Source organism: Hippopotamus amphibius, chromosome 13 (genome assembly GCF_030028045.1).
Source record: "Hippopotamus amphibius kiboko isolate mHipAmp2 chromosome 13, mHipAmp2.hap2, whole genome shotgun sequence".
Lineage (NCBI taxonomy): Eukaryota > Metazoa > Chordata > Mammalia > Artiodactyla > Hippopotamidae > Hippopotamus > Hippopotamus amphibius.
In genome coordinates, this window is record NC_080198.1 from 76,580,336 (window position 1) to 76,607,790 (window position 27,455).

The 27,455-nt window shown below is 37.7% G+C and overlaps 3 protein-coding genes across 9 annotated transcripts in view; 2 read left to right on the forward strand and 1 right to left on the reverse strand.

Moving 5' to 3' along the window:
- The first annotated feature begins 1,267 nt into the window (after positions 1–1,267).
- Positions 1,268–19,982, forward strand: FABP2 (fatty acid binding protein 2). Its single transcript, XM_057704648.1, has 5 exons — positions 1,268–1,334; positions 2,750–2,922; positions 3,820–3,927; positions 5,155–5,218; positions 19,732–19,982. The coding sequence occupies exons 1-5, from the start codon at positions 1,268–1,270 to the stop codon at positions 19,980–19,982; spliced, it is 663 nt and encodes a 220-aa protein (XP_057560631.1).
- Positions 19,935–27,108, forward strand: C13H4orf3 (chromosome 13 C4orf3 homolog). 2 transcript variants are annotated; one of them, XM_057705472.1, is made up of 2 exons: positions 19,935–20,252; positions 26,971–27,108. In XM_057705472.1, coding segments are annotated over exons 1-2 (207 nt in total). In that variant the 5' UTR covers positions 19,935–20,046; the 3' UTR covers positions 26,972–27,108. The 2 variants fall into 2 exon arrangements, with proteins under 2 accessions (XP_057561455.1, XP_057561454.1); XM_057705471.1 differs by lacking the exon at positions 26,971–27,108 and adding an exon at positions 21,734–23,047 and having other exon boundaries at positions 19,940–20,252.
- USP53 (ubiquitin specific peptidase 53) overlaps positions 24,208–27,455 on the reverse strand; it is a 59,229-nt gene continuing 55,981 nt past the window's right edge. For all 6 annotated transcript variants that reach the window (XM_057705464.1, XM_057705466.1, XM_057705462.1 and 3 more), the window contains one exon: positions 24,208–27,173. In XM_057705464.1, coding sequence (XP_057561447.1) covers positions 26,189–27,173 — 985 coding nt within the window. In that variant the 3' untranslated portion in view covers positions 24,208–26,188. The remainder of the gene's footprint in view (positions 27,174–27,455) is intronic.

Consider the following 27,455-nt stretch of genomic DNA (forward strand, 5'->3'; position numbering starts at 1 on the left):
AGCTTTAGTTAATAAGAGGTTCTCTGGTCACATTCACTCACAATAAGTCTCTCTCTTTTTTTTTTTTTGGAGAAAAAAATATATAATTAAAAAGTACAATAATTACAATAGAGTTGTGTACCAATTTTAGAGGTGACTAGAAGAAAGCTGTGTGGGTAGGCAGAAAGGTTAGAAATGAATCTTAAAGATGTACAGTCGTTTTTTTCACAGAAAAGACAAGTGTTTGAGGCAAAAGATTTAGACAATAACAGTCTCTTTTTAATAATTAATATGTTTGGGCTTATTAATAATCAAAACTGCACACTTCACACTAAGTTAGTTTTTCCCCCACCAGCTAGGGCCTGCTCCAGGCTGGAAGCCTGCAGTGGGGGAAGGGAGAGATATGGTGACCTTGTCTTTTCACCTTTCTAGCTACCCTCCATACTCCCCTACCCACCAAACACACATATTGAGTTTTGGCTTATGACTGCACCAGGTTTGGGGATAAGAAGGAGTGAGAGTAAAACAAAGGAATGGTTTTAGTTAATGGCATAGATGACATCTGGCTTTTGTTTTTTCTACACGGGGCAGATGTTTAAAGATGTTCTTTCTCTTATGGGAGTTTTCATCTTATCCAGCTGCATTTCTACCTCTTGAAATTTTCTCAGTGGCCTATCACCATTCAAGACCAAAACAAAAGTATAATGGGTCCCTATTGTGTGTCATGCACTGTACCAGGTGCCAGGATATTTACCCAAAGTTCTGGAAACCCAAAAACACAATGCAAAAGGACATATTAGAAAAATAAATATTCAGTCTCAATATCCTATTAACCTTAGCTTTTCAGCTGTATTTGGTCGTGAAGTCTTACTTTACAAGGTAATTGCTATTGTAAAAAAGGGATAGGTTATTAACAGTCTCATTTCCCAGATGTTATTTGATATATGCTCTAAATTATGTTATATCCAACATAGTGTGCACTTTGAACTTGTAAGCAGAAAAACTATCTTCAGACAGTATACATTCTAATCCTTGAAATTAACGTGCCCACAAATGACAGTTTATCAGGCTTTGAATCATGCAGGTGAATTTCGGGAGAGGAGCTAAGGAATCTAGAGAAACTAGAGAAACTAGGGTGGTTTGGAATTAGCGTAGTGAAGTGACCTCTTGAACTTTAAACTTCCACATCACAGTATGAAGTTGGTTCTAAGATAAGAAATAGAATAAATTCTCTCCTAACGACAGCCCTGAATCTCTGCTTGCCTAGAGGCTCAACCAACTGGAGACCATGGCGTTCGATGGTACTTGGAAGGTAGACAGAAATGAGAACTATGAAAAGTTCATGGAAAAAATGGGTAAGGGCTTAATATTTTAATGGCTTGTTCTTTTGTTTCTCACAGACATCTTTCTCTCTAACTCCTTCTAAACCTTAAGGCTTAGGGAATGGCACCTGTTGTGGTGGTGAGGATCAGGAATGCGTGGTGGTTCAGAGTAGTGAAAACTATATTCTCGCTTCTTACATTGGAAAGAATACACTGCCTCAACATTGGAAGAAAAGATTCTTGGGTGCTATTCTCTGAAACACAAAATACATCCAGATATGTTTCATTCATGTTAACTGCTGATTGAAAATTGACAGTGTTTTGTTCAGAAAGTAAAATATGGCAGTGTGTATCGATAACTTCCAGACTTTAAAACTTTAAATTCTAGGGGAAGGAAAAGCAAAGAGAATGGAATAAAGCAATGAAAAGGAGTTCTATCAAAAGTCACAGCTCTGAATAAATGAGACAATTCTCTTTTCCTCTGACTTACAAAACTTCTGGAATAATCTCATGATGCTATGTAAGTTTCCATGGAAGTTTTAATGTAACAGATTTTAATATCTATACTAACACTCCAGCAGCCCACACACTGAACAAGATGGGGAAAAACATTTGTGTCGTTCCCTAAAAATAAAAATCTGTATCAATTGTATCTTATAGTTCAGGGGTTTCAAGTTTAATCTACGGAATTTGTATGTTCTTACAATAATGAATTTGACTATAATATTTGCTAATTTTCTCATTTTTGAGACAGTCAGAAATGCCACAAAAAGCAAAGAGAATTATGATGTTCAAAATTTTAAAGCCGTTATGGAGAGCAAAAGGACATTAAAAAAAAAAAAAAAAGAGTACCATATAGGCGGAATTAAAGTGGTATATCCTTATAAATATATACTTTTTTCTTTTTATTTATTTATTTATTATTTTTTGGGGGGGGTACACCAAGTTCAGTCATCTGTTTCTATATACATATCCCCATATTCCCTCCCTGCCTCGACTCCCCCCCACCCTCCCCGTCCCAGTCCTCTAAGGCATCATCCATCCTTGAGTTGAACTCCCTTTCTTATACAGCAACTTCCCACTGGCTATCTATTTTACAGTTGGTAGTATATACATACTTTTTAAATCCTTCATTTGACATTCCTGGAATTTGGTTTACTTAAAATTGAAACAAAAAATTGCTAATTAAAAAAAAAATACTCAGTTCTAAGATTCTACAATTCTCACTTCATTTAATTTTTCTTAAGGTTTGGAATAATAGTTTGATATGAGTGAGGCTGAACTTTTTCTACAAAAGCAATCTGAATGCTCTTGTGCAAAGGCAATGCTATCAGACTTTCCACCTCACCCTCAAAATACTAATTAAGTAGTTAAAACAGAACTTGGAAAAGTAAGCACTTTCCATGGCATTTTGAATTTATTTCCTTCAAATCTCTTTCCTTTTGCAGGTATTAATGTGGTGAAAAGGAAGCTTGCCGCTCATGACAATTTGAAACTGACAATTACACAAGAAGGAAATAAATTCACAGTCAAAGAATCAAGCACTTTTCGAAGCATTGACATTATTTTTGAGCTTGGTGTCACTTTTAATTACAGCCTTGCGGATGGAACTGAACTCACTGTAAGAAATTTTTTATAAGCACTGCATTTCTGATTTTTCTACACAATACTAAAATAATCTCTGCTCTCTGTCATTGGATGTAGGTCTCCTTCATTTACCGAAGCAGCCAATAGAATTTATCCATATTATATATCATTCAAGTTAGCAGAGTTTTGATTTTCATACACATCTGTAAAGAATTAAACAATAAGAATTAGAAAAATACCTTTGAATGACTGAGTATACACCTATTCATAAAGAAAACTAAAGCTCACTGTTTTCAACTTTACATATCTGACAGCAACAAAAGCTTTTAGAGTTATCTAACTTAAACATAATAGACATTTAATTAATGTAATTGAAATAACATAATAAATAAATAAATAAATTAGTGAATGAATGTGTGACCAAATGGAAAGGTCTAATGCTACAATGTAGGTCATTGGGAATTCACCTTTTAATATTTAAGATATAAAATTTTATGAAGTCACATTTTTCAACTGATTTTTAAAAAACTTTTTTGCCCTTAGAATTTTTCTGGTTAAATTAAATGTTTGCAATGACAAATTGTCAAATATTTTATCAGTTATGGTGGTGTTTTAATTATCACAACAATTACATAAATTAAAACAAGCACAAGCTTGTTAGTTTCTCCATGAAACTAATGAAATATGACTAAATTTAGAACACTCTTTTTAATGTGAAAGGTTTAGAAAAGAGAAGACCTGATGATCTGCCTTAAAATCTGCCATATGGAAACTAATGAGTGAGAAGAGCATGATGGTTACCAGTGCATACTCTAGAGCCCAATAACCTAAGTTCAAGCCCTGGCTTTGTGACTTTAGATAAATTACTGCATTTCAGTTTTCTCATCTGTGAAATGAAGATAATATTATTATTTTTTTTAATTTTATATAGGGTGCTTGGAGCCAAGAGGGAAATAAACTTGTCGGAAAATTCAAACGGGTGGACAATGGAAATGAACTAACTACTGTCCGTGAAATTATCGGTGGTGAAATGGTCCAGGTGAGTGGTTATTATAGTTATTTTCCAAAGACAAAAATAATTACATAGCAGTGATTTTATTTGGGGGCGTTGTTGAGTTATATTATCAATAAGTAAACTATTATTTTTCTTATAAATCTTACTGACTTTTAAAATATAGATATTTTCTGATGCATAATTGTTGAAGAGAACATATATATGTCAATACATTGAGCCTATTTTAACTGAAAATGTGACTACAAATCAAAAGGTGTTTTTAAATGGATGTATCCTATATCTGTATAAAGTGATGCTAATTAAGTACAAGAAAAAAATACTATAAACATTTCAAAGCTATAATACTACTAATATTTTTCTTAATTTAGCCTTTAATCTTAATGGCAAATTCTTCTATGTTTGTTAACACCTTTCAGACTTACCTGTATGAAGGAGTGGAAGCCAAGAGGATCTTCAAAAAGGAATGAGCATTGTTCCTGGAGCACAACTCAGAACACTAATTAGATGGAAAATCTATACTGAACCAGAACTTATTTCCCTCTCCTTATCAAGTATAAAGTTGCTGACTGATTAGTCCCTTTATAAACATTGCCCAATGGCTTATATTTCCAGTCTTGCTAAAGCAAAACACGTAAAAGCTAATTAGGATTTAATTTGCTCTACATTCTCTAAGATGTACATTTATTGGTGTTCTAAAAAGAATTTGTGACATGTTAAAAGACAGATGAATAAATGTTGTTCCCACATCCACATTGCTTTATCAGTAGTCTCTCCTTCAAAAAAAAAAAAAAAAAAAAGCTATGCGACATATGCATTGATAGACTGTTTTGGGTTTTTCCCTACATTTGATAAACTAAAAACATACATTGCATGGAGGTCTTTAAAATCTTGTACTGGTGGTAAATGTTTCCCTTACTAACATTTATTATAAAAATAATACATATTCAACCAGAAAATTTAGATTAAAAAAAAAGCAAATGCAAAATAAGTATTTCCATGAACCCACAATCCAGAGATAATTACTACTCAGATTTTAATAGACGTCCTCCCAGTCTTCTTCTCTGGATGTGGATCTGTATATTTTCCCATACATACCACTTTGAATAATCTGACAGGAAACAAATGATGTACTAAGGTAAAGAACTGTATTTTTCTACATTGTCAGTGATTCCTAGACCTGGGTAAGCATCAGGATCATCTGAGAAACTTAAGAAATGTTTGCATGCTTAATCTCCACTGTTATCCTGTTAGATCAGAATCTCTGAAAATAGAACCAGGGATTTTAGAAAACTCTCAAGTGATTCTGATACAGCAGGTACACTAACCGGTCTTTGAGAAAAAGTGAGCTATCAGATACCAAAAGTGTCACCTTCAACTGTCACCCCCCCTTTATTTGTAAACACATACACTGACAGTTTTCCAGGGCCTCAAAAGTTTTCTTTCACTCATATGCTCACATAATATACTATTTTATGTATTTCAAGCAATTGCATTTTAGGTGGGTGTGTATTACAGCGCACAGAACGTGGCCAATTTTTTAAGCATTTAACTCTATGGACTTTTGTTTTGACTAATTATTTTTCATACTGGTTGAGGTAACAGTTTATATGGTTCTTACCAAGTTCCAGGTACTATTTAAAGTTGTATATAAACATGGCAGATACATTACAACGTGGGAAGAAAAATGTTTGCATACATGATGAAGATGAACAGATGAGAGGATATGTAATGTTTTGCAAAAACAAGAACTTAAACCCACTGTTTATTTGATAACTTCATTAAAAACTTCACATTGAAAATAGTAATTATTTAGATTTTTCACATGTTTTAAAATAAAGACTCAAAGTGCTTCTACCTCTCTGATCTTGTCTACGTATGTGAAATAGGAAAAGAGCAGGTATTAATCTCACCTGAAAGTGGAGAAACTAAGGCACAGAGAAGTTGATTAGCTTGTTTAATGTTGTACAGAGTCCACGAGGAACACAGGAATTAAATGTAAGTCTTGACTTTTAGTCCAGTACATTATGATCCATGCTATTACTCAGCCTACTATAAACAAAAACATCTTAAGGAAGAAAAAGTCCCTTAATTCCTTAGTGTCACCCAAGAATAGCACTCCAAGTGAGTCAGGTCAGACTGTAAAATCATGGCAATTAAGTGGTTAGGCATTTATCTATTTCTAGACTCACTGCAGGCTCACTTTTTTTTTTTTACAATTTATATCCCTTCTAGCATTAAATCTCCACTATTTATTAGTATTGGAGAGCAGCCTATTGTTTGCTAAGTGACTACCATTGCTATAACCCCTCTTTGAGAAATTGACCTTGACATCATGCCAACCTGATTGACCAAGAGAGGGTACCTGACCCAAGAGCAGCCAATCTAACGCGATTTGGGCAGTTTATGAACCCTGTGCAGAAGGAATGGCACAATGACCTGAACTTAGAAGAACCTCTCTTTAGGGAGTCTGAATTTGAGAAATACACAGTAATTGGTAGAAGGAAAAAGGTTTAGGGAATTTCCTGGCAGTCCAGTGGTTAGGACTTCATTCTTTCACTGCTGAGGGTGCGAGTTTGATCCCTGGTCAGGGAACTAAGATCCCGCACACAGCGAAGCCAAAAATAAAAAAATTTAAAGTTAAGAAAAAAATTTTTTAAGATTTAAAGAGGATAAAGAGGGCAGGCATTAAGTAAATGCCATGAGTTTGCAAAGCTATGAGCAAGCAGGAGCCATAGCGTAAATCGCAGAACAGAGGAGCAGTTAGAAGCAGCTGGGGTAGTAAAAGCTGAAGTATTTACACATGAATTATGGCATCTGGAGTTTCCTTCAAATTGCTTTCTCTTCACTCTAGGGTCAGGGAGGTAGTGGGGAGGAGTATAGAAGAAACAAGTCTGGTCATAAGTCGACAACTGTTGCAGCTGTTGAAAAGTGCCCGACAAATGTTGACACTTGATAGGTTCATGGGGTACCTAGTAGGAACATGGCAATTCATTAAACTTTTCTCCCTACTTTTGTATGTAGTTGATATTTTCCATAACAAAAGGTTAAAAATTTTAACACATATAACTCCAGAAACTAACCACTTCCATCACTTCCATCGCTATCACCTTGGTCAGAATCACCATTTATCCTTCCCCTGATTACTGTAATAGTCCCTAAAAAGCCTCCTACTTTCTTTCTACCTTCCTTACTCCACCCTCTTAGTCTCTTTTTCAACAGAGCAGTTAGAATGATCCTTTAAAAATCTAAATCAGATCATGTCACTCCTTTGCACAAAATACTGCAATGTCTCCCATTCCATTCAGAGGAAAAGCCAGTGTCCTTACAGTGGCCTACAAGACCCTATCAGATTCCTTATTACCTATCTCACATGCGTTCTTGCTTTCATGGGCTATCTGGAGGAGGAATATTTCAGGTGGAGGAAACACTCTAGAGCAAAGGCCTTAAGGCAGGAGCAAGGCTCGTAAATTTGAAGAACACAGATTACCTTGTAAGGGTCCCCAAGATCATCCAGAGATAATCAAAAACAAGACCAATGATCAGGAAATAAAGGCTGACTCAGCCTTCCTGGAACTCAGGAATGATGTGGTAAAAAGCGCATGGGTTTCGGAATCACATAGACTTACCTAAATTCTTATCTTTCCAGTTACTAACTAAAATTCAAGTTCTGAGCCTCAATTTTTCTCACTTGAAAAATAGGGAAAATAGCAATGATTTTCTGAGAATGTTGTCAACTGAGGTATTATATATAAAACATCTAGCATAGGGCTCAGTGCATAGCTGGTACTCAATAAATGTTACTAAGTAATACGAACCTGTGCCCTTCTCTTGTAGAGAAAACAAAGTCTGGCTTGAGTAGGTGGGAGAACTCTTTTCTTAAAATATCCCTCTTGAGGCCTGTGTGGTAAGATCAAGCCTTGGCTGGTAGATGAGAACTCTTAGTTCTGGTCCAGGCTGTGACAACTAGCTGGGGACTTTGGGCAAGTCACTTCATCTCTTCAGAATTTAGTTCAATCATCTTTAAAATGAGTTAATTGGACCAGATGATCTCTAGTGCTAAGATCCAGTGCTGTATCTGAGTAACAGTCAATGACTCTTCCTTTAAGCAGCCCCTTTGGTATGTATCACAGGGAGGTGTTGCCATTAAGAGGGTGGGTTAGGGTGGGGAGAGGGAGATATCTTCTAAATTCTTAAGCCTGGCTGGCTTCGTGGGTGTGTGACCTGTGCAGGCTCAGAAGGGCTGTGTGCTGAATTTAATGTTCTGCTGCTAGTGTCACAAAATTCTCAATAAATTTTGAACAAGGAGACCTGCATTTTCATTTCATACTGGACCCCGCAAATTATGTAGCCAGTCCTGTTCCTAGGAGATGATTATGAATAAGTATAAAAGATATTTTCCTGTGATCAATTAGAAATTGGCAGCAAGACATCCCTGGGCACCTGAAGAGAGGTGACTAGGTACGTAAGATAGTTGTCTGAGATAGGTTGAATTCCACGAAGTCAACCAACCAATCGCATAATATGTATTTATTAAAATAAGTGGGCCCACGCAGTTCAAATCTGTGTTGTTCAAGAGTAAACTGTATTCTGAAATGTTTCTTTACCCTCTGCCATTTGCTGTCTAAAGTATAGCATAAGACTGCCATCTACTGGCCAATGACATGAATTCTTTCAAAGATTTCCAATGCAAGGTCTTTGTATTTCAGTATCTAGAGGGTGTTCCCAAAAGGTTTGACATACTATATTGTGCAGTTTGAAATAATTATTAAATGCTTCCTCAGTTCCAACTTCCAAAATAATCAGAAGTAATACAGAGACTCCTTTTCTGTTTTCCTGAGCAATTCCCTAAGGCAGCTTTCATTTGTTCAACAAAAAATAATTTTTAAAAAGTACTATGTGCCAGGTATCAAGTATTCAATGATAAACACCATTGGTAGAGATATTCAGGTCATTAAGAACTTCATCGAATAGATTCAAATTCTCAGGTTCATCCTGGGTCAGAATCAGAATATCCAGAATAGTATCATCTTCAAAAGTGGATGGTCATTTAGGGGCAGGGTTACCCTTTCATTCAATGTGTGCTAATATGCAGGGTGCTGTTCAGGCCCAATGACCCGCATTCAGGTTACTGGCTGGAACAGACATTACTGGAGAATTGACTGGAAAAGAAGAGTAAGCAAGGCAGTGAGAAAAGATGAAAAACTTAGGGGCATGGAGCAAGTTAATAGTCACGGATAAAGAACAGTGTTCCAGGGAGCTTCTCTCAACCATAAGCAACCCCACTGAGAATTCTACTAGAATGAAGGGTTACCAGAAGTCTGCCGTTCTATGGTATCTAGATTACCAGGAAGAAAAGAGGGGACTTAAATACTTGTCCAATGATTGGTGCTTAGGACCACTGTGAAGGGAGAAGAGTGGTAGAAATCTAAAGAAGGGTGGGGAATTTCTCTCAGGATCTCTGCCCAGTTTTAAAGCCACATTCCTCATATTACAGGTAGTGTTAACAGGTTCTTTTCAAACAATCTTGATATGCTCACTAAACTGAATTGGAGAGAATATCTGAGAGCCAAAGAACAATATTCTCCCTCCACTCAAAAACACACAAGAAAAAGTCCTTTAAGTAAAGCAGTATGTACTCAATGCCATTTCTTGTGTTGCTTTAGATAACTTTTTTTAAACAAGACATCAAGATAACAAGGATATCAAAGGATATAAATGTGACACCGAGCTTCTTCTCTTTAACATATCCTTAGGGCAGAAAAACCTAAGTGAGGATGGGGCTTATTTCACACTCCCAGTCCCCACTGAGTATTCATCCTGTTTCCACAGCACAATGTGCTCACCAATTCATACCATTTTCCATATTCAGTTTGCTTGCCTGTCTCCTCTAGTCCATGAGCTCCATGAGGGCAAGGATAGAGACTTATGTCTATACACCCCCGCCCCCGCCAACTATATCCCTTTAACACATAGTAAACATTAATAATTGCAGTGGAGTGAATAAATGGGACATGCTGGACAGTGTCAGCCTCAGCAAGCCAGACTTCCCCATCCTGAATCCTGAGAACTTACACACAGAAGCTCTACTGAAGGAATCGGCCCTACCTGTTCTTATACACAGATAACCTTATTCTGAACCAGATCAACCCTACCTTGGCTGTAACACATTAGGCTACCTGATTCAAGGGCAGTCAACCTATATACTTGAGAACAGCTTATGAGAACTTTGTCCAAGACCAATAATTCTAATTAGTTAAACCAGGTAGGGTCTCATTCTTGGGAATTTGACCTCAATACACAGAAAAAGTCATCAGCTAATAATGACGGTGTAGAGGAACAGAATTTGCCACCCCAAAATGTATCTCTTTGGCACTATGATTAATTTAGGTTGATTACCTTTAAGAAACAGAAGACTCAGAAAGTCTTTTTATTTCCCTCTTAACTGCCTAAAACATTTAAATTAAGGGCTTGTTCCCAGAATAGAGTAATCACAAGAAATATCTGCAAAGAATATGGGCTAGATGTGGTGGGGGAGACTCAGGGGGGCCTAGAGCTCAGAATTCACCCAAGGTCCCATTTTCTCTGCATGGCCCAGCAAACATTTGTTTACTAAACATTTGCTTTTTCATCTCCATAAGCATTGCCTTCCTCCCCATTTAAGTACCAACATCCTCTTTCATCTCTAGCTGAATATATGGTATTTAAGGTGAGGTTTTGGCCATTTTGGCAAATTACTCCATTTTCCTGGGTCTCTCCCATGCGTGCACCATTTTCCTGGGTCTCTCCCATGCGTGCATGTTATTTAATTTTTGTTTGATTTTCTCGTGCTAATCTGTCTCATGTCAATTTAATTCTTAGACCAGCCAGAAGAACCTCAATGGGTAGAGGGAAACTTCTTCCTCCTAGACAATGGGTACAGAAGGAAAGGCACAGAAGGAAAGGCAGACAACAGAGGCCATGAGGCAAAAGGGATCATGGTGAGTTCTAGTAAACAGAACCAGGAGAGAAGAGGGTGAGATAATAGGTTCTTAGAGATGCAAATAACGAATTCTTGGTTCTGATGAATAAAAATATAACTTTTTCACTATAGCTTCCTTGGATCCTGAGTGGCCAAGAGCACCTATTTCTTAAACAAACATGAATAAAGCATCTACCATGTGACACATATGACAAATTTTAGAGGTAAACAAGACAAATCTATTTGGTTCCCATGGAGCTTTGAATCCAGCTCAGAAATGTAGTATCTAGAAGTTGAAGACTGACATTAAACAAGTAAAAACAACTGTGATAAGCATTACAGAGAAGTAGTACAGGCTCTCAAAGAAACAAACTATCTTGAATTACATTTTCCATTGGCCTATCTTTGCTAAGTTGCCTGATTCTACAGCCTTTCCTGAATTCTACAAGGCTTGACTTAACATTTGAGACTCTTTTCATCCTTTTTGCACCTATAACCATACATAAAAAGGCTACTTCAAAATACAAATTGGCTCCAAATCCAAAGAGGAAATTGTAAAATCTAAATAAGTAAATGTTTTATCCACAAAACACAGCACTAATTTGAATGCACTTCAATGCAACTCTTACTACCACTACAAGATTAACACATACAGTGTTTAGAAAGTACCAGATATTGTTCAAAATGCTTTACAATAATCAACTCAGGGACTTTCCTGGCAGTCCAGTGGCTAAAACTTCGCCTCCCAATGCAGGGAGTGTGGGTTCAACCCTTGATCGGGGAGCTAAGACCCTATATGCCTCACAGCCAAAAAACCAAAACAAATAAAGCAGAAGCAATATTGTAACAAATTCAATAAAGACTTTAAAAATGATCCACATCAAAAAAAAAATCAACTCATATTAATCCTCACAGCAACTCTATACTGTAAGAACTAATATTACTATTCTCATTTTACAGATTAGGTAACTGAGGTAAAGAGAAGTTATGTAAGTCAGTCAAAGGTCAACAGCCAGTAAGTGGCTGAACCAGGATTTGAACCCAAGCAGTCTGGTTCTAGAGTCTATATGTTCTAGAGTTCGGATTCAATTTTATTTAATAAGGTTATACAGGTAAATTTTCTTTCAAAATATCATTCAACAAATATTTATTGAACATTTATTAGATGCAGGTGTTGATCCAGGTGTTAGAAATACAACAGTAAACAAGACAGACAAAAAAATCCCCGTCCCCATGGAGGAGGATACAGATAATGTACAAGAGACAAAGGTAAAATATAAAGTACATTAGATGGTATAAATGCTACGGAGAAAACAAGGACAGGAAGAGGGACGAGGAGTACAATTTTAAAGAGGGATGAGAATATGAGTACAATTTTAAACACGATGGCCAGGACAATAAGCTAAGTAGGTGATGTCTGAGCAATAACCAACCTGAAAGCAGTGAGGAAAGGAGCCATTCTAGTTATGTTTTATATGTTAATGGACAGAGTGACAGCCCTGGGTTTGGATCCTTGGACTCATAACAGTCTTAAAATGGCCCTGGGGTTACATTTAGTGAGTTTCTGGGATCTGCAATACAAACCAGCACATTCTATGAGGGCTTGATGCTGCTAGTTTAGGAAGAACAGAGTAATGGCAATTGAATGAGTGTTATGAAACAAGCAACAGTTTCTTCATTTATTTTGAGCTGAAATTCATGTAGGATTATTTTGTCAGGTGGCAATGTTAAACACTTTATAAACTTTACTCTTCCCAGCTTCTAAAGTCAATACACTCTCTATTTTAGTCTGCCTGGGTTACCAGCTGATATAGTGTACTCGGTAGTTTTTGTGTGGAGTGTTCTGTATATGTCTGTTATGTCTCATCACTTTATAGTGTCCTTCAAGTTCCCTATTTTTTTTCTTTTTTTAAAAAACTGAGGTATAGCTGATTTACAATACAAGTTTCAGGTGTACAACATAGTGATTCACAATGTTTAAAGGTATACTCCATTTATCGTTATTATAAAATATTGGCTATTTCCCTGTGCTGTGCAATATATCCTTGTAGCTTCTTTATTTTACACACAGTAGTTTGCACCCCAATCCCTTAACTGCTATATTGCCTCTCCTGCTTCCCTCTTCCCACTGGTAACTACTAGTTTGTTCTCTGTATCTGAGAGTCTGCTTCTTTTTTGTTATATTCACTAGTCTGTTTTATTTTTCAGATTCCACATATAAGCAATATCATACAGTATTTGTCTTTCTTTACTTGAAAGTCCTCTATTTTCTTACTGATCTTCTGTCTAGATCAGATGTTTTGCCTATTATTGAAAGTGGAGTATTGAAATTTTCAACTATTATGGTAGATCTATTTCTCCCTTCAATCCTGTCCATGTATTCTTCATATATTCTGACTCAGGATTGGCTTCGTTTCTGTAAACCTTTGACGATTTCCCAGAGTTTCTACATACTGGTTTCTGGTAGTTTCTGCTTATTTTTCAATGTTTCTGTGAAGGGACAGAGGCGTGGAGTTGCCTACTCTACTGTTTCAAACATGGGTCTTCCAAGGTGATTTTCTGACAGAACTCTCACCAGAGCAGAAAAAAAAAAAAATAAATCTGTTTCCTAACAGGGCGTATTTATAGATATGAACATAACAGCTGAGTTTCTCCAGTAGAGGCTTAAAGCCCTATTCCCTGTATCTATTCCTCCATTTCATATTGGTCCCTGAGGAAACATGGAGCTCCATGAAACACAGTTTGAAAAACAGTTATAAATCATTATAATTCCCTGATACTTATGTGCCTAGTGCCTGTGATCTGATGTTAGAAACACTTAAGTAATCATTTTGACCTAGACTGTCTCGTTTGTTTCTTAACTTGTTTCAAAAAACCTTCTTCCCATCTTCCCAACTTTGTGAAAAAAGCACAAAGAATAAAATGATCTGTCATTCCATCTCCCAGAGTTAACTGCTGTTAACATGCTGACATTTCTCATGCTTATAAAATAACTGTAATTCAGGTTAACATTTTATATATAACAGTTATCACCTTGGCCTCCATTTGCTTAACACTGTTATTCTAGCTCACGCCTATGTCAATACTGTCATGTCTACTCTTGGAAACCTAATACATAATTTTATGAGAGAAGACATGTCATGTATTGACTAACCTTTCAATCTGTACCCTCAATGACCACCCCTCCAACACCTTTCAATAAAACAAAAACAGGCTGATTGCCCTATTGGTTAGCATAATGAGACTTCAAGGCTGTGGATTTCAACATCTTTGTCATCTATGCCTACCAATTAAGCTTGGCTGTATTGAAGTTGTGTTTAAACTTCAAACGCAGCAGAATGCCCTCTTTATTTTGAAATAAAGTCTTTTATGAAACCCCAAAATATAAAATACACAAAACTGAGCTCTTAAGGTTGAAGTCTGCACATGCATGAGTAGGCGGGGGGGAAGAGGGTAGGCAGTTTATCTACAGCCAATCCTGCTTAGCCTTCCCAGCACCCCAGCCATGATGCAGAACCCCAGGGCTCTGGGACAGAGGGTTTGAATATCCCATATCCCTGAGATGTCCTCAGTCAGTACTTCTTATGAACTGGATGACTATTGCATCTGTTTCTCCTATGGCTCCTCAGACAGTGCCTGACACAGTAGGCATTCAAGGAGTAGTCACTGAAATAAAAGACATGAAATCCAAAATGGGGGAATGGATTAGAAAAATCTCAAAGTGTCGCCACTGCGAGTGGCAGATCAGTAGTGGTAGATCTTAATGGTATCAATTACACTATTATGTTACAAAAGAGATAATTAAGATTGTACTAGTGGATGCAGAATACAGCAAAATATAATTGAATAAATGCTTAATTTCTTCCACAATCAAGGTATTGTTTGAGGGACTATAGAGGCTGCAAAGATGGTAAAAATAATAGGATAGGTAAAATATCCTAAAGAATACTTAATACTCTGACAGGGAAGATAATTTACACAAAATTGTGCTACAAAGCAAACCAATGTACCAAACAATATGTCAAGAAAATTTAATGTTTTTTGAGCTGAAGGTAGAGAAATTTTGAAAAATGACCAATAGACACCTCATCAACAGAATGTAGAGGGTAACTGATGCAGAAGAAAGGCAAAAAACTATGGGAACAAATACTTCACTGCCTAATTTTCAGAAGATAACCCTCATCCTAAGAAGAAAGCATGACATATGAAGTAGTTGGAAATGAGTTAAATGTGAACTTCTTGCAAATGGTGTGTTAAAAATACTGAGAATGGAGAGATCAATGTGAACTGTAGTGAGGAAAACTTTCTGAGGTTAGCAATCTGAACTGAAAAAAAGATTGACAGGATTAGGATAGGAGGGGAAGCATTTCAGTTTAATGAAAATCAACATGCGCCAAAGCCCAAAGGCCAAGAGGAGAAGAGTTTCCATGAGGAAGAAGAAGAAATCAATCTGGCTGGAGTGAAGGCTGTTTGCTGAGCACGAGGTTGGCTGAGTGGGGTGGAGACAGATTAACAGCTGGAGCAGCTAAAGGTCAAGATGAAAATAAAAGAAAAGCTGCAATGAATAGCAATTAGTTTTGATGACTGTACAACTCTCAAAGAAAACTATCATAGGCATGTAAAGTAGTAGTGATGGAAAAGAATTAAAAGAAATGGAAGTCCTAAGGATATTGAGGTGGCCTGAGATGTGGACTATGAAATAGGTTACCCAGAGAATTCAACAGCTTGAATAAAATCAGGGGTGACAGATAGAGATAAATTCTCTGAATGGATGGTAAAGTTGCACCAGTGTCAAGAAATCCAGTTTCTGATTCTCTACTGTAAGTTTAATGGTGAGCTCTGGGGTGCAACTGAGGATCAGTTGACCCTGTCATTTGACGGGGTACTGTCCCTCAGAAGGGGTAAAAATGTACCCTCTGAGGATGCTGGGGTCTATGAAGATTGTTTTTTAAGCTTTTCTTTCTCTACAGCCATTAGAAATAGAAAACAAGAATATTCATAACAGAAGACACTGGAGTCACTATAACCCCCCAAACAGTTCACACAAATGTTTTCTCCTGCTAGTCTAAATTCAGAAAGGGAAAAAGACAAGAAGAGACTCTTACCATTCTTGTTTGATTGGATACTACAGGCAGAAATCTGGGAGAATGACTGGTAGAACTCTCATCTTCTGCGGCTTATGTTAGCAGTCCCAGGACCTGTCAGCAGCAGCAGCCCTGGAGTGAGCAGTGTCCAGTCAGTGACATCCATCCTTGATACCAGAATAGTAGGCGAGGAAATATGCTCCTCTACCACATTGTTCCTTACAAGACTCCAAACGGATTTCACAGTTTTACTTCCAGCTTTAGGCTAATCCCAGTGGCTTACTGTCTGTATAATAGTGGATGGACTACATGCTATCCGACTAGACATGCCAACAGCACACAGCGGTGAAGAAATTAATAACTAGATTATTTCTTATTTTGGTATTCCTTTATGAATTGAGTCAGACCAAGGAACTCATTTTACAGCAGAAATGAAATACATGCTTGCAAAAACTTTGGGGTACTCATTATAATTTCATGCCCCGCAACATCCCCAGTCCTCGGGGCAAATAGAACATAAAAATCTAGACATCAAAAGGACTTTAGGAAAAGTCTATCAGGAAACTGGACTTAATGGCCAGAAGCACTACCTCTGGCCCTTATAAAAATCCAGAATACTCCAAACAGAAGGTGTGGATTAACACCTTTTGAAATAGTGTTTTGTCACCCTATGCCTACTGGCCTCTCTAAACCTCCCATTTCTGGATTGAGTGAACACTGTAGGGACTTAAGCAAACAATGTGATACTATGACCAGCTATGTACAGGAACTAACTAGTATTTGTGGGGATGTTATCCACAGTAAAAAGGGTGTGGCATCCACTGACTGACAAGCCTTGCTATCCCCTTTGACCAGGAGACTGGGTGTACATCAAGGTTTTTAGAAGAAAGCATGCATTGTCATCTCGCTGGGAAGGCCCTTACAAACTGCTAACCACTCACTCTGCCATCAAATAAAGGAAAAATCCCCCTGGATTCATGCGAGCTCTGCCAGCTTTGAACTGTACCAGCAGCAATCCCCAGACAACTGGAAGACCATCCCTAAGGCGACCTTCAACTAAGGATTTCCAGGGCCAATTTCCAGGTCCCAGAAGCAGATAAAATCATGAAGTAGACAGCTTTTCCCAAGATCACAGATCAAGAAACTTCCTTCTACCTATTTTCTCCCCTATTGGGTTTCCCTAGTCCCAGAGGAAGAGGAAAAAAAAAGCTTCCTTTTAAAAAAGCCTTCCCTTTCTTTAGCCATTTATTAAAAGGCTGACTGGAGATTGTTTGTGTCAATCTATTTTATTTTCCCTCTGATTCTCCACTATGGGCTCTTTCAAACTTTGTCTTCACTCTTACTAACTTACTACTTTCTCAACAGGTCAAGCAGAAACCAGATATCCCTTTACATCAGTTTTCTAAACCCTGGCCACATTAACTAATCAATACGATTGCTGGTTATGTCAACATCTAGATTATGCAAAAGAACCTGAATTAATTTTTGTTCTTGCCAATCTGAGTACCTGGTGGACGACTCAGGAAAATGGATGCATAACACATAACAGCATCCATGACCAAGAAAACAAGGTCACTCTTCTACTTTCAGTGAGTTAACTGGCCTTTTGCTCAGGTAAAGACGTTAAAAGGAAATTTTTTCCTTCGTATTGAAAACAGGCATGGTGCTGGACCTTTCCTAGATGACATACTAAGGCAATATTGCAACCAAACCTTGTGGTTTGATTCCACAGATGCATCCTCAATCCTCTCTTGAAGGTCATACGTGGTCTTAAGGTAAGGACACTGGCCAAATCACCAGATGTTATGGGTGACTCCTAAGCCACCCTCGTGTAACCTAGGGTAGCTCAGCTGTTCCCCTCATTAGGGGCCAAAGACAAAAGATTACGTATAGGCAGACCAAAAATCCAGACTAAGTTGGTCAGGTAACAAAACCAAGCCTTACAGCTGCTAAGGCCTAACTGTAGGCCTCCTATATCAGATATTTCACAACCCGTTCTGCTCCTATAGACTGACAGGGAAACACAGAAGATGGAGATGTACAGATGCCAATATGACAGGTGACAAGATACACCAAACCCCAACCTAGTATGTCACAAGTTCCATTCTGACCTTATTGAGGAACAATACTGGTCTTTTTATGTCATCTGAGATAAGGTATATAAAGATAAGGAACAATACTGGTCTTTCTTTATATGAGTCTGACCTGGCTGGTCAGACTTGAATTCCTGACACCCTCTGTCACCTGATACTCCATCTTAAATGTCAGCCCAATTATAAATTTTGCCTTCTTTGTTCATAAAGTAGTGCCACATAAACACACCAGACCAGACGTTATAGAAACCTGGCTTGTATATCACAAGCCGAAGTTCTTTTCAGTTCTAAGATCCTTTTTCTTAGGCTTTGGAACTCATGAGTTGGAAAAGGCAGTTCTAAATCTTTGCATAGTAACAGAACAAGGGTTTAATATTGCTATGCAAATGTCTGAAGCCTTTCAATCAAAAGTTAATAGCCTGTGTTGGACTTGCAAATCACCTTGCCCTGGACTTACGGACAGCTCAAGAAGGAGGAGCTTGTGCCATCACTGATGAAGCATACTGCTTCTATGTAAATCACTTGGGACAAATACTGTCTAATCTGCACCTTCTGAAGACAAGATAAACACTCTCCATCCAATACACGAGTCTCAGCCATTCTATTGGACTTACTTCTAGGGATGGGAACTGATTTAATGGGATCTGGGGAAATGTGCTTAGATTTGCTGTTTTCTGTTTATTCATCCTCATTCTAATCTATGTTCTTCTCTCCCTTGGCAGATTCCTTGCCACTCAGCTAACCCAATTCTTCTCTCCATAGCCACTAACTCAGATTCCATGTGAAACTTCTAGAGAAGTTTCAGACAGGGGAATGAAGGAGATCAGAGCATGTCACCCCAAAATATGTCACTGTGGCATATTGAATATTTTCAGTTAAAGGAACTTGAGAAACAGCTGGTGCTAGAAGGGCACTCTGACCTTCCTTCTTCTTCCTGAAGGAGATAAAACTCCCATGTAAAAGATGCCTTCCCTACATCAGGAGGAAGAAAAACATTTTTATCACCAGAGATGGGAAACTGGACCCCAAAAAACCCATACAAACTTTGTTAAACTAACGCTTATCTCCACAATTTACTACCCCTAACCAAATCTCTTTGTCTTACCTGTTTCTTTCTTCTAAAAAGTATAAAACCTCTCTGCCCTGGTCACTTCCTCAGGTCCTCATTCTCTTGTGAAGGTTCCCATGTACAGATAAAAACAAACAAGCAAACAAACAAAACAAAACAAAAACCACTTCTACGCTTTTCTCTTGTTAACCTGTCTTACATCAGTTTAATTCTTATACCCAGCCAGAGACCCAAAGAGGGTAGAGGAGAATTTTTCCTTGCCTACAGTGGTAAATCATTTTCTTTCTGCGAACATTCTAATGTCATGAGGCAATCACACTCCCAAACCCTAGGATTATTCTTAAATTCACTCCTTTGAGGTAGATACAAAATTCTCACGTTTTGCTGTCTGGCCTCCTGCTCATACTTATGACGTCAACCTCACTATAGCTGCTTCAAGAATAAAATAAAATAAGTGTAACATGCTAGCGACAGTACAAAACCCATTAGAGGAGGCCCTTTGAAAACCTTGGCATAAGGACCCAAAAGGAATACAGGGATGAGGGGAGGTGACCACGGGTTGTCCCAGGGTGGAATCCATCACCTGACAGGAATGGGACTTGACGTGACTTCTGGGCGGGCCAGACAGTATCTCCTCCAGCGAAAAACCCGAACAACCGGTTTCCCACCGGGACGCTGCAGGGAGGAGCTATCGGGCTGCTTCCCGCGCTTCCCCCGCCTCCGGGTGGAGGCGGCGCCGCCTGCCTGCAGTCACGGAGACAGCCGACCGGCCGGCGGCGCTTGCGCGCTGGGAGAGGCGGGCACAGGGCCCATTTCCGGGGCGGGAGCTGCGCATGCGTGTGGGGTCGGAATTTGTCCACTCTCTGGCCAGGTGAACGCGGAAGTGCGGGATCTGAGGGTGTCCCGCTTCTCGGATTGTGGCGCGGCGACTGGTGCGAGATGGAGTTGGACGCGGTGGCCGAAGATGGTCGGGACGGTCCCCGGGAGCGGCGAGGCTTGGGTGAAGCCGAGGGGCCGCAGCAGAACCACCACGTGCGGCTTCAGTCCGGGGCAGACCGGCTTACAAAACACTCCTACTGGCTGGATCTCTGGCTCTTCGTCCTCTTCGACGTGGTGTTGTTTTTCTTCGTGTATTTTTTGCCATGGTGAGTACTCTGAATGCAGTATTGAAGTGGTAAGAGGCTTAGAGACCATCTACTCCAGTCTGGAGAGGTGGGTGGGGAGAGGCAAGGAAACTGCACTACGGAAAGTATGGTCTGTCCCCGATCATCCACCTGGTGAGTGGCAGGATCGGGTAGGTGGAGGAGTCGGAATGAAGACTAGAAATGTCCTTCCTTGGCACCTCAGTTGAGGGTGTTCAAAGAGGTGTGGAGGAAACTTGGCTTCGTAATGTTTTTGTTATGTTTTGGAATGAAACCGGCTGGGTTTCATTGAGTTCCTGCACTACCCCTGAGAAACTGGAGACGTTATTTGGCTTTTTGGAGCTTTATATTCTCATTTACCAATAGTAACCAGGTCATAGGGGTGTGGTGTTGTGGTGTGATGTTTTAGATAAATCGCTGACTTAGCTAAAAGCGATTTATTTGCATATTGCCTGGCAGCGGTTAGCGCTCAGCTAAAGCTATTGTTACTATACAACAGTTTGACCGTGGGCAGGTCACGCAGGGTTATCTCAGATAGGTCCAGAACTGAACTCTTCTTACCTAAATATACTTATTTTTCAGTGTTCCCATTTCAGTTAATGTTAACTTTATTCACTCAGTTCTCCCAGAAGCCTGGGACTCGTTTTTTTGACTCCTCCCCCCCCCCCCCCGCCTTTTTATACACACCCACACACTCCAAAACACCAATTGATAAGGCACAAAATTCTCTAGATTCCACTTGGAAAATCCATGCTCTCCATTTTCATTGCCACTGACTCTGAGAAGACAGTTTTGGCAGAGGATAAAGGAAGGGAACTTAGAGAAGGGGGATGGGGGAGCAGAACAAAAAGGACAGAGGACTGAGATAACAAGGGACTAGTTCAAGGAGAGACGCAGTGAGCTGAAGGAAGAAAAGCAGTGCAGCTCATTTAGTCATTAAACAGCTCTTTTGGACTTTGGGGCTAATCGTTTACTCACTGTAAGTTAACTTCTCTCAATCATCATTCTTACTGAATTTGCGGTAATTATATCTGCTTTCCTCACCCCCAGCCCACAATTTTGGCAAAGATTTTGTCCTGAATTCACTGTACCTGAGGCCCCTTTGTCTCTGAGTTCTTGGATTTCTTGAATGGTGTGTCAGAGGGTTCAGCTGGACAAAGGGAAATGGGTATTTCTATAAAATCCTCCGTCAAGCCATTTATAAAGGAGAATCTTTCCACCCACTCCTCCTGATTTTTGGTAGAATGATACTTCAAATATAGTGGGGGGGTTTTTGTTTTTTAAATGATCTGAATTTTCAGCTCCTGAATAGAAAATGGAAGACTCATAAGGAATATTCAAGGCCTTTTTTTTGCTCTTATCAATATGAAAATCATTTAGGAATAGGCAAATGACTAAGACAATCAAGATTTTCAGAAGTTGGCATAAAGCATTTAAAGGGGAAGAAAAAGCAAACATTGTTGACAAATATTTGGTTTTTACAGAATGGTTTGCCTGATACCTAAATTAAGAATTCTGGCTCCTGGATCCTGTAAAAGACTACAGACTTCTTGAACAAAGAAGAGGGGATTGTGCACCAGAAGAATTTCAAACTCTAAGGGACCTTCCTTTCATTTTACATATTCTGTTATGCTTTGTGGGGGACTATATTAAATGGGTAATGATCTCACCCATTCATAGCTAAGTCCTTAAAATTCAGCTCTGATTCATGTTTTAAAACTTTTTACAAATTATCTGATGGCTTTACAGGGGCTAAATATAATTAGTATTTATACATGAAGGTTTATTATACTCATGAAGAAATAAATGTTTTTCCTTTAACATTTTAAGAGTTGGCCAGGGTTTAGTATGATACAGATAATATGGTGAATATTTAAAAATAAATTATTCAAAAGGAAAAAAGGAGCTAAAAGCTGTACAGAAAATGCAGGCCCACAATGTATTTGCTGTAAGTGCCAGTTTAATTTTTAGATTAGGTGGACCTCTGTTATGGTTGCTAGGTTGGTACAATCTTAGAGAAAGCATAGTCTCCAGTAATCAAAGGCTGGAGTGCATGTCCTCTTACCTGGATGCTTCCCCTGACTTTCAAGCTCTTGAACTCTAAAATAGGGTTGTGTGTTTCAAACCTAATTTTTATTGCAGTTGCATTAAGAACACTTGTGGCCAAAACATGTTTATTATAATGTCTGTAACTACTTTAATTCTTCAGCAATCACCATATTTACTCACAAGCAAATGTTTGAGTACTTACTGTGGGCCAGGTACAGCAATGAAAAAAAGACACAAATCTTTGCCTTTGTGGAGCTTACATTCTTTTTTATCTAAATATGTTAGCAAGAATTTACTCTCTAGGAGTGATCAGCTAGTATTTAATCAAAAAGGTCACATTCCCCAAGCAGCTACTGTAAGTCCTTCAGAAGCTATTATTATAACAGTTATTAGAAATGGGCTCTCGTCCTTGAAATTGGTGACATTTTATATACTGGAATTGCCAAAATAACTTTCCTGTCCCTTAGAAACAGGGGATAGATCTGGTAAACTCTACATCCTCTATTTTTTAGAATGGCATTTTGGGTTAGTGTGAAATCTGGGATTGATTTTGGAGGCTTTTAGCCTATTGCTGACTATAAGGTTAACAATTATGCCTTCAGAGAACCTAACAAATCTGAGAACTTCTTAGGCAAGTTTGAAGCATCTAGAGAAACACAGAACTGGGATTTCATGGAAGGTACCAATCAGATTGTATGAATTTTTTGTGCTGCTTGCTAATAATTTTGTCCAATAAATGTTTATTATACAGGTAAATTGGGTCTGATTTGCTTTTGTTTTAACAAATTACTTGTGTTAGGTCACACACAAAGGTTTGTAATCCATATTACCTTTCTGAGTCTAAAATCAGCCTTCTACCACAACTATTGAATATTCTGAAAATTTCTAGTACAGGGAAGATATACTGAGAAGAAAGCTCTTAGTGTTGTGACATGACTGTAAATGGTATACAGAATGGTGGCATTATAAGGTTTAAATCTTTCCTACAGATGAAACTGCCTGCCACTGAACTGTGCCATCTCAGGTAACATAATAAAATACTTGAAGGCTTTTAACTGGATAAGTGGACACCAAGAAGAATTGGCAAACTTGCTATGATAAAAATAAAGACACCAAAAGAATAACATCAATGTGATTTTAGTCTGATAAATTCCTTTGTAAATTTCACAATTTCATATAAGTGAAATGATTGTATTAATAACCATTTGAAATCAATTGGCTAATAGAGCAATTGTGAGGAAGTCTTAGAGGTCTGTTAACCTGAAAATTTTAGCATGTGAAGTGCTCCATATACCCAGTTCCTAAATGGCATGGAAATACATTCAGATACTACAGGATACTTAGTAAGGGCATTTAATGTAGAGGTTATTATGCTCTAGAAAAAGGGTCGTCAAACTACAGTAATGGGCCAAATCTGGCCCACTTGTCTCTCTTTAAAGGCTGGTGAGCTAAGAATGATTTTCAACACCTTAAAATGACTGAAAAAAATCAAAAGACTATTTCATGATGTGAAAATTATGTGAAATCCAAGTTTCAAGTCTGTAAAGTTTTACTGGAACACAGACACGGCCATTCATTTGCACGTTGTTATGTAAATGTTATGTTATGGCTGTTTTCACACTACAGTGGCAGAGTTGAATAGTTACAGAGATCCTATGGTCCACAAAGCCTAAATCATTTACTATCTGGCTCTTTAAAGAAAGTTTGCCAACTCTTGTGGGAACCTTCCTTTAGACCTTGCTAGAGTTGAACTCTTAGGAGTCTCCTGTGATAAATTTTTTGATCTCTGATATTCCAAGTTCACCCCTGAACTTTAAGTTGACTTACATTTCCCATAAAATACATAATTTGCAGGGGTAAGAGGAAGCCATAGTTCGTGAATGCAAAGAAAAGTCCAACCACATTAAGTGAAAAATCGGTTTATCCCCCCCAAAATTTTGAACCAGAAGAAATTGACTTCACATGAAAATACTCTGAAGATAAGTATTTTGAACATTACAATTGTTGGCTGTGTTATTTTAAAAGTTACCATAATAAGCTTATAACCAGAAGAAAACATCTATAAAAATAAATAGGTATCCTAGAAATAAAAAATGCACATGTGAATGATTAGTAAATACATATTCAATCTATATTTGGAGTGTTGAATCAACAAAAACAAATGGTCAGTTTCTAGTTTTGTTAGTACTATAACATGATTCAGGAGGTTTCAACTGGACAGTACTTTAAAAAGAGCCAAAATCAGACATTTCTATTTGATGTTTGCAACTCAATTGTGAGTTGAATCTCATACAAATCTATGAGATTGTTAAGTATCAGAAATCAATTTAAATGTTTCAAATAACACATTTTCAAATGGACATTAAAAAAACTACACAAAGTTTTTGAAAGCTGTTAAAAAAACTCATTTTTCTAGTATTTTACAATGTTATAAAAGCAGTATTAAATAACACTGACATTTCAAATACAATTGTACAAACTTTACAATATTTACAAACCTTCCATACTAAAAGCTATGTTTAAAAAAAGCTTTCTTAAAAGATAAAACTTTAGTTAATATTCAAGTATTTCTAAATTAAGAGAATATAAAGTAATCATCACTCACTGTTATAGCTAGAAAAGGCTATTAAAAACTCTAGGTGGAAGACAAAATTTGGCCAAGATTTGATAACTGGGTGAGCTTAGACTCCTACAAGCAATTATTTTCTACTTATCTAGAATTATTTACATTTTGGAATATTTTAACAATTTGTGGGATTGGTCAAAATATTAAACTTACTAATTAGTTTATGGAGTTATGTCCCCGCAACCCCCCTTTTGTTAAAAAGAAAGCCTTCTCCATGAAAGCAGGCAGGGTAAAATTAAATTATTATTTGTTTAGAGTAGAAAAAAGGGAGGGATGCTCAAATTAATACATTTCATTAAAAATTAAAGCTGTATGAAAGGCAAAAATTTAATATGGAAACCCAGAAAGATTTTCAAATTCAAGAATATGAAAATCACTAAAATGGGGTGACAACCTACAAACAGGTAATATTATAGCAGGGAAAATTTAGGCAGTCACAGTGATACTCTTAAAAAGAGGGCTATAGGTTAATTCCTAACACTGGTTATTAGCAGCCCAAAGTAAACCAAACCAAAATAAAAACCTTTCACATTTCATATAAAGTTAGAAAAAATGTAACAAGATAAATAAATACCCTAAAATGAAGTATTTTAATTATTTTTAGCTTACATGACTGAAGTCATGTTTATGAATGCATACAACATTATATTCTGAAGATAAAAAGTCTAGGAGCAAAATTACGTCTCTTCTCTTCTGACCTTGAGGATTTAATTAAACAATTGCTTTATCATTAAGGCTTTTTTTCCCCAAATGCTACCAATTTCATGGGTTGATATTTTTTAAGACACTTAAAGGGATCATATGTAGTAGACTATCACAGAAGTCAAAAGCAAATGGGTGAAGTCTTTTGGCTACCCATTAGAAAGTGCTTCCTCACAAAGCAAATACTGCTTTGACTACACAACCTACCTATCATCTGCTATCTTTCAGTTAGCACAGTTTACCAATCTACATATGAGTACTGGTTAGTTTAATACTTATGGGTCTACCAGTCAGAAAATAAAGGGACAAATTATATTTTTACTTAACTGCAGCATATGATAAATGACTTTCTGCATACCCCTTGATTTTGCCAAGACTATTCAGAGGGGATTTCCAAAATATCCAATAAGTTGATCTTCACAAAATAAAATATCTGTATAGAAAGTTAAAGTGATTAATGACTTTAAAAATGCCATGGTTTTAATTTCATATAGCACTAGGTTTGGTCAGTCGATTATTAGTTAATGGCCTCTGAGAAGTAAAAGTCTGCTGGTTTCATCATTTATCTATTACAATGTATACCAGGTTTATATCTTTGCTCCAAAGGGCAGTTTGAACCAAGACCACTGTGTAACACAGGTCCTAGCCCTCTTTCATTCTGAGACAGTGAATTATCATTACAAAAGCCACTGCTCTCTGGAAAACAGAGCTTGGGCCTCTGATGGTATTTCAATCTATATGTATCAGTCATGCAGTTATCAACTGAAAAATAGGTAGTTAATGAAACTGCCTCATTTGGACAGGTAGAACTAGAGTCTGTTTCTGGCTGGCAAAAAGCACCAACAGCTGTACCCAAGTCTGCCTGAAAATCAGTAGCTGAAGAGCTGAATGGGGTGTTTGATGTGTTGCCGACATACTCTTTTGCTTGAAACGTTTCTTTAAGTCTTTCATCATTCATATATGTACTTGCTTCTAAACCTGGTTCTGAAGCTGTACTTAAACTGTGTTTCGGAAGACTAGAAGGATTAGTTTTAAATATCTCTGTTGGTTTGACAGCAGGCATAGAATCATTTTTCTCTGACTGTGGCACACTGGCTGTAGCATATTTCTTTGGTGGCAGAGGGGGTGGTGGATTCTGGCAAACAAGTTTTGGCATCTGACAACCATCAGATCTGCAGGTTGACTGAATTAGATGTTCCCTGGATGGAGAGTTCTCAGAGTAACATTGTTCCATCATATTTTGCATGAGCGGAGCAGTTTCTGGCTTTAACCCCACAGTTCTCATGTGTGAAGACCACAGTGAAGATGGTGAGACTATTTCATTACTGTTCACTTTCTTTCCAGAAGCAGAATTATCATCAACGTGAAAAAGCACACCTGTTCTCTCAGAATTTTCAATATTAAGCCACTCAGAAAATTTGCGTTCACTTGATTTTTCAAGTTTCTGTTCATCTGACTGGTGGGTATGCTCTCTTGCTGTATGGTCCTTGAGTATTTGTGGATTGGATGAAGATAATAACTTTCCATTGGTTTCACGTATATGTGACCTGAAAAATAAAAACACTATGCAAATATGCAAAATTGGAGGGGAAACAAACATTTGTCCTGTAGTTTAACTTCCCAATATAGTGTTTATGTTATTTGTGTAACATAACAGAAATGGAAAGATATTTGCAACCATTAACAATTTACACTCTCTGAATCCAAAATCTTTGTGCCAGAATACATAAATGTTTACCAGCAACATCTGTTATTACCAAGATCAGATTTATAATAATTAGAAGTATAATTAAAAAATCAAATTTCAGGGAATTCCCTGCTGGTCCAGT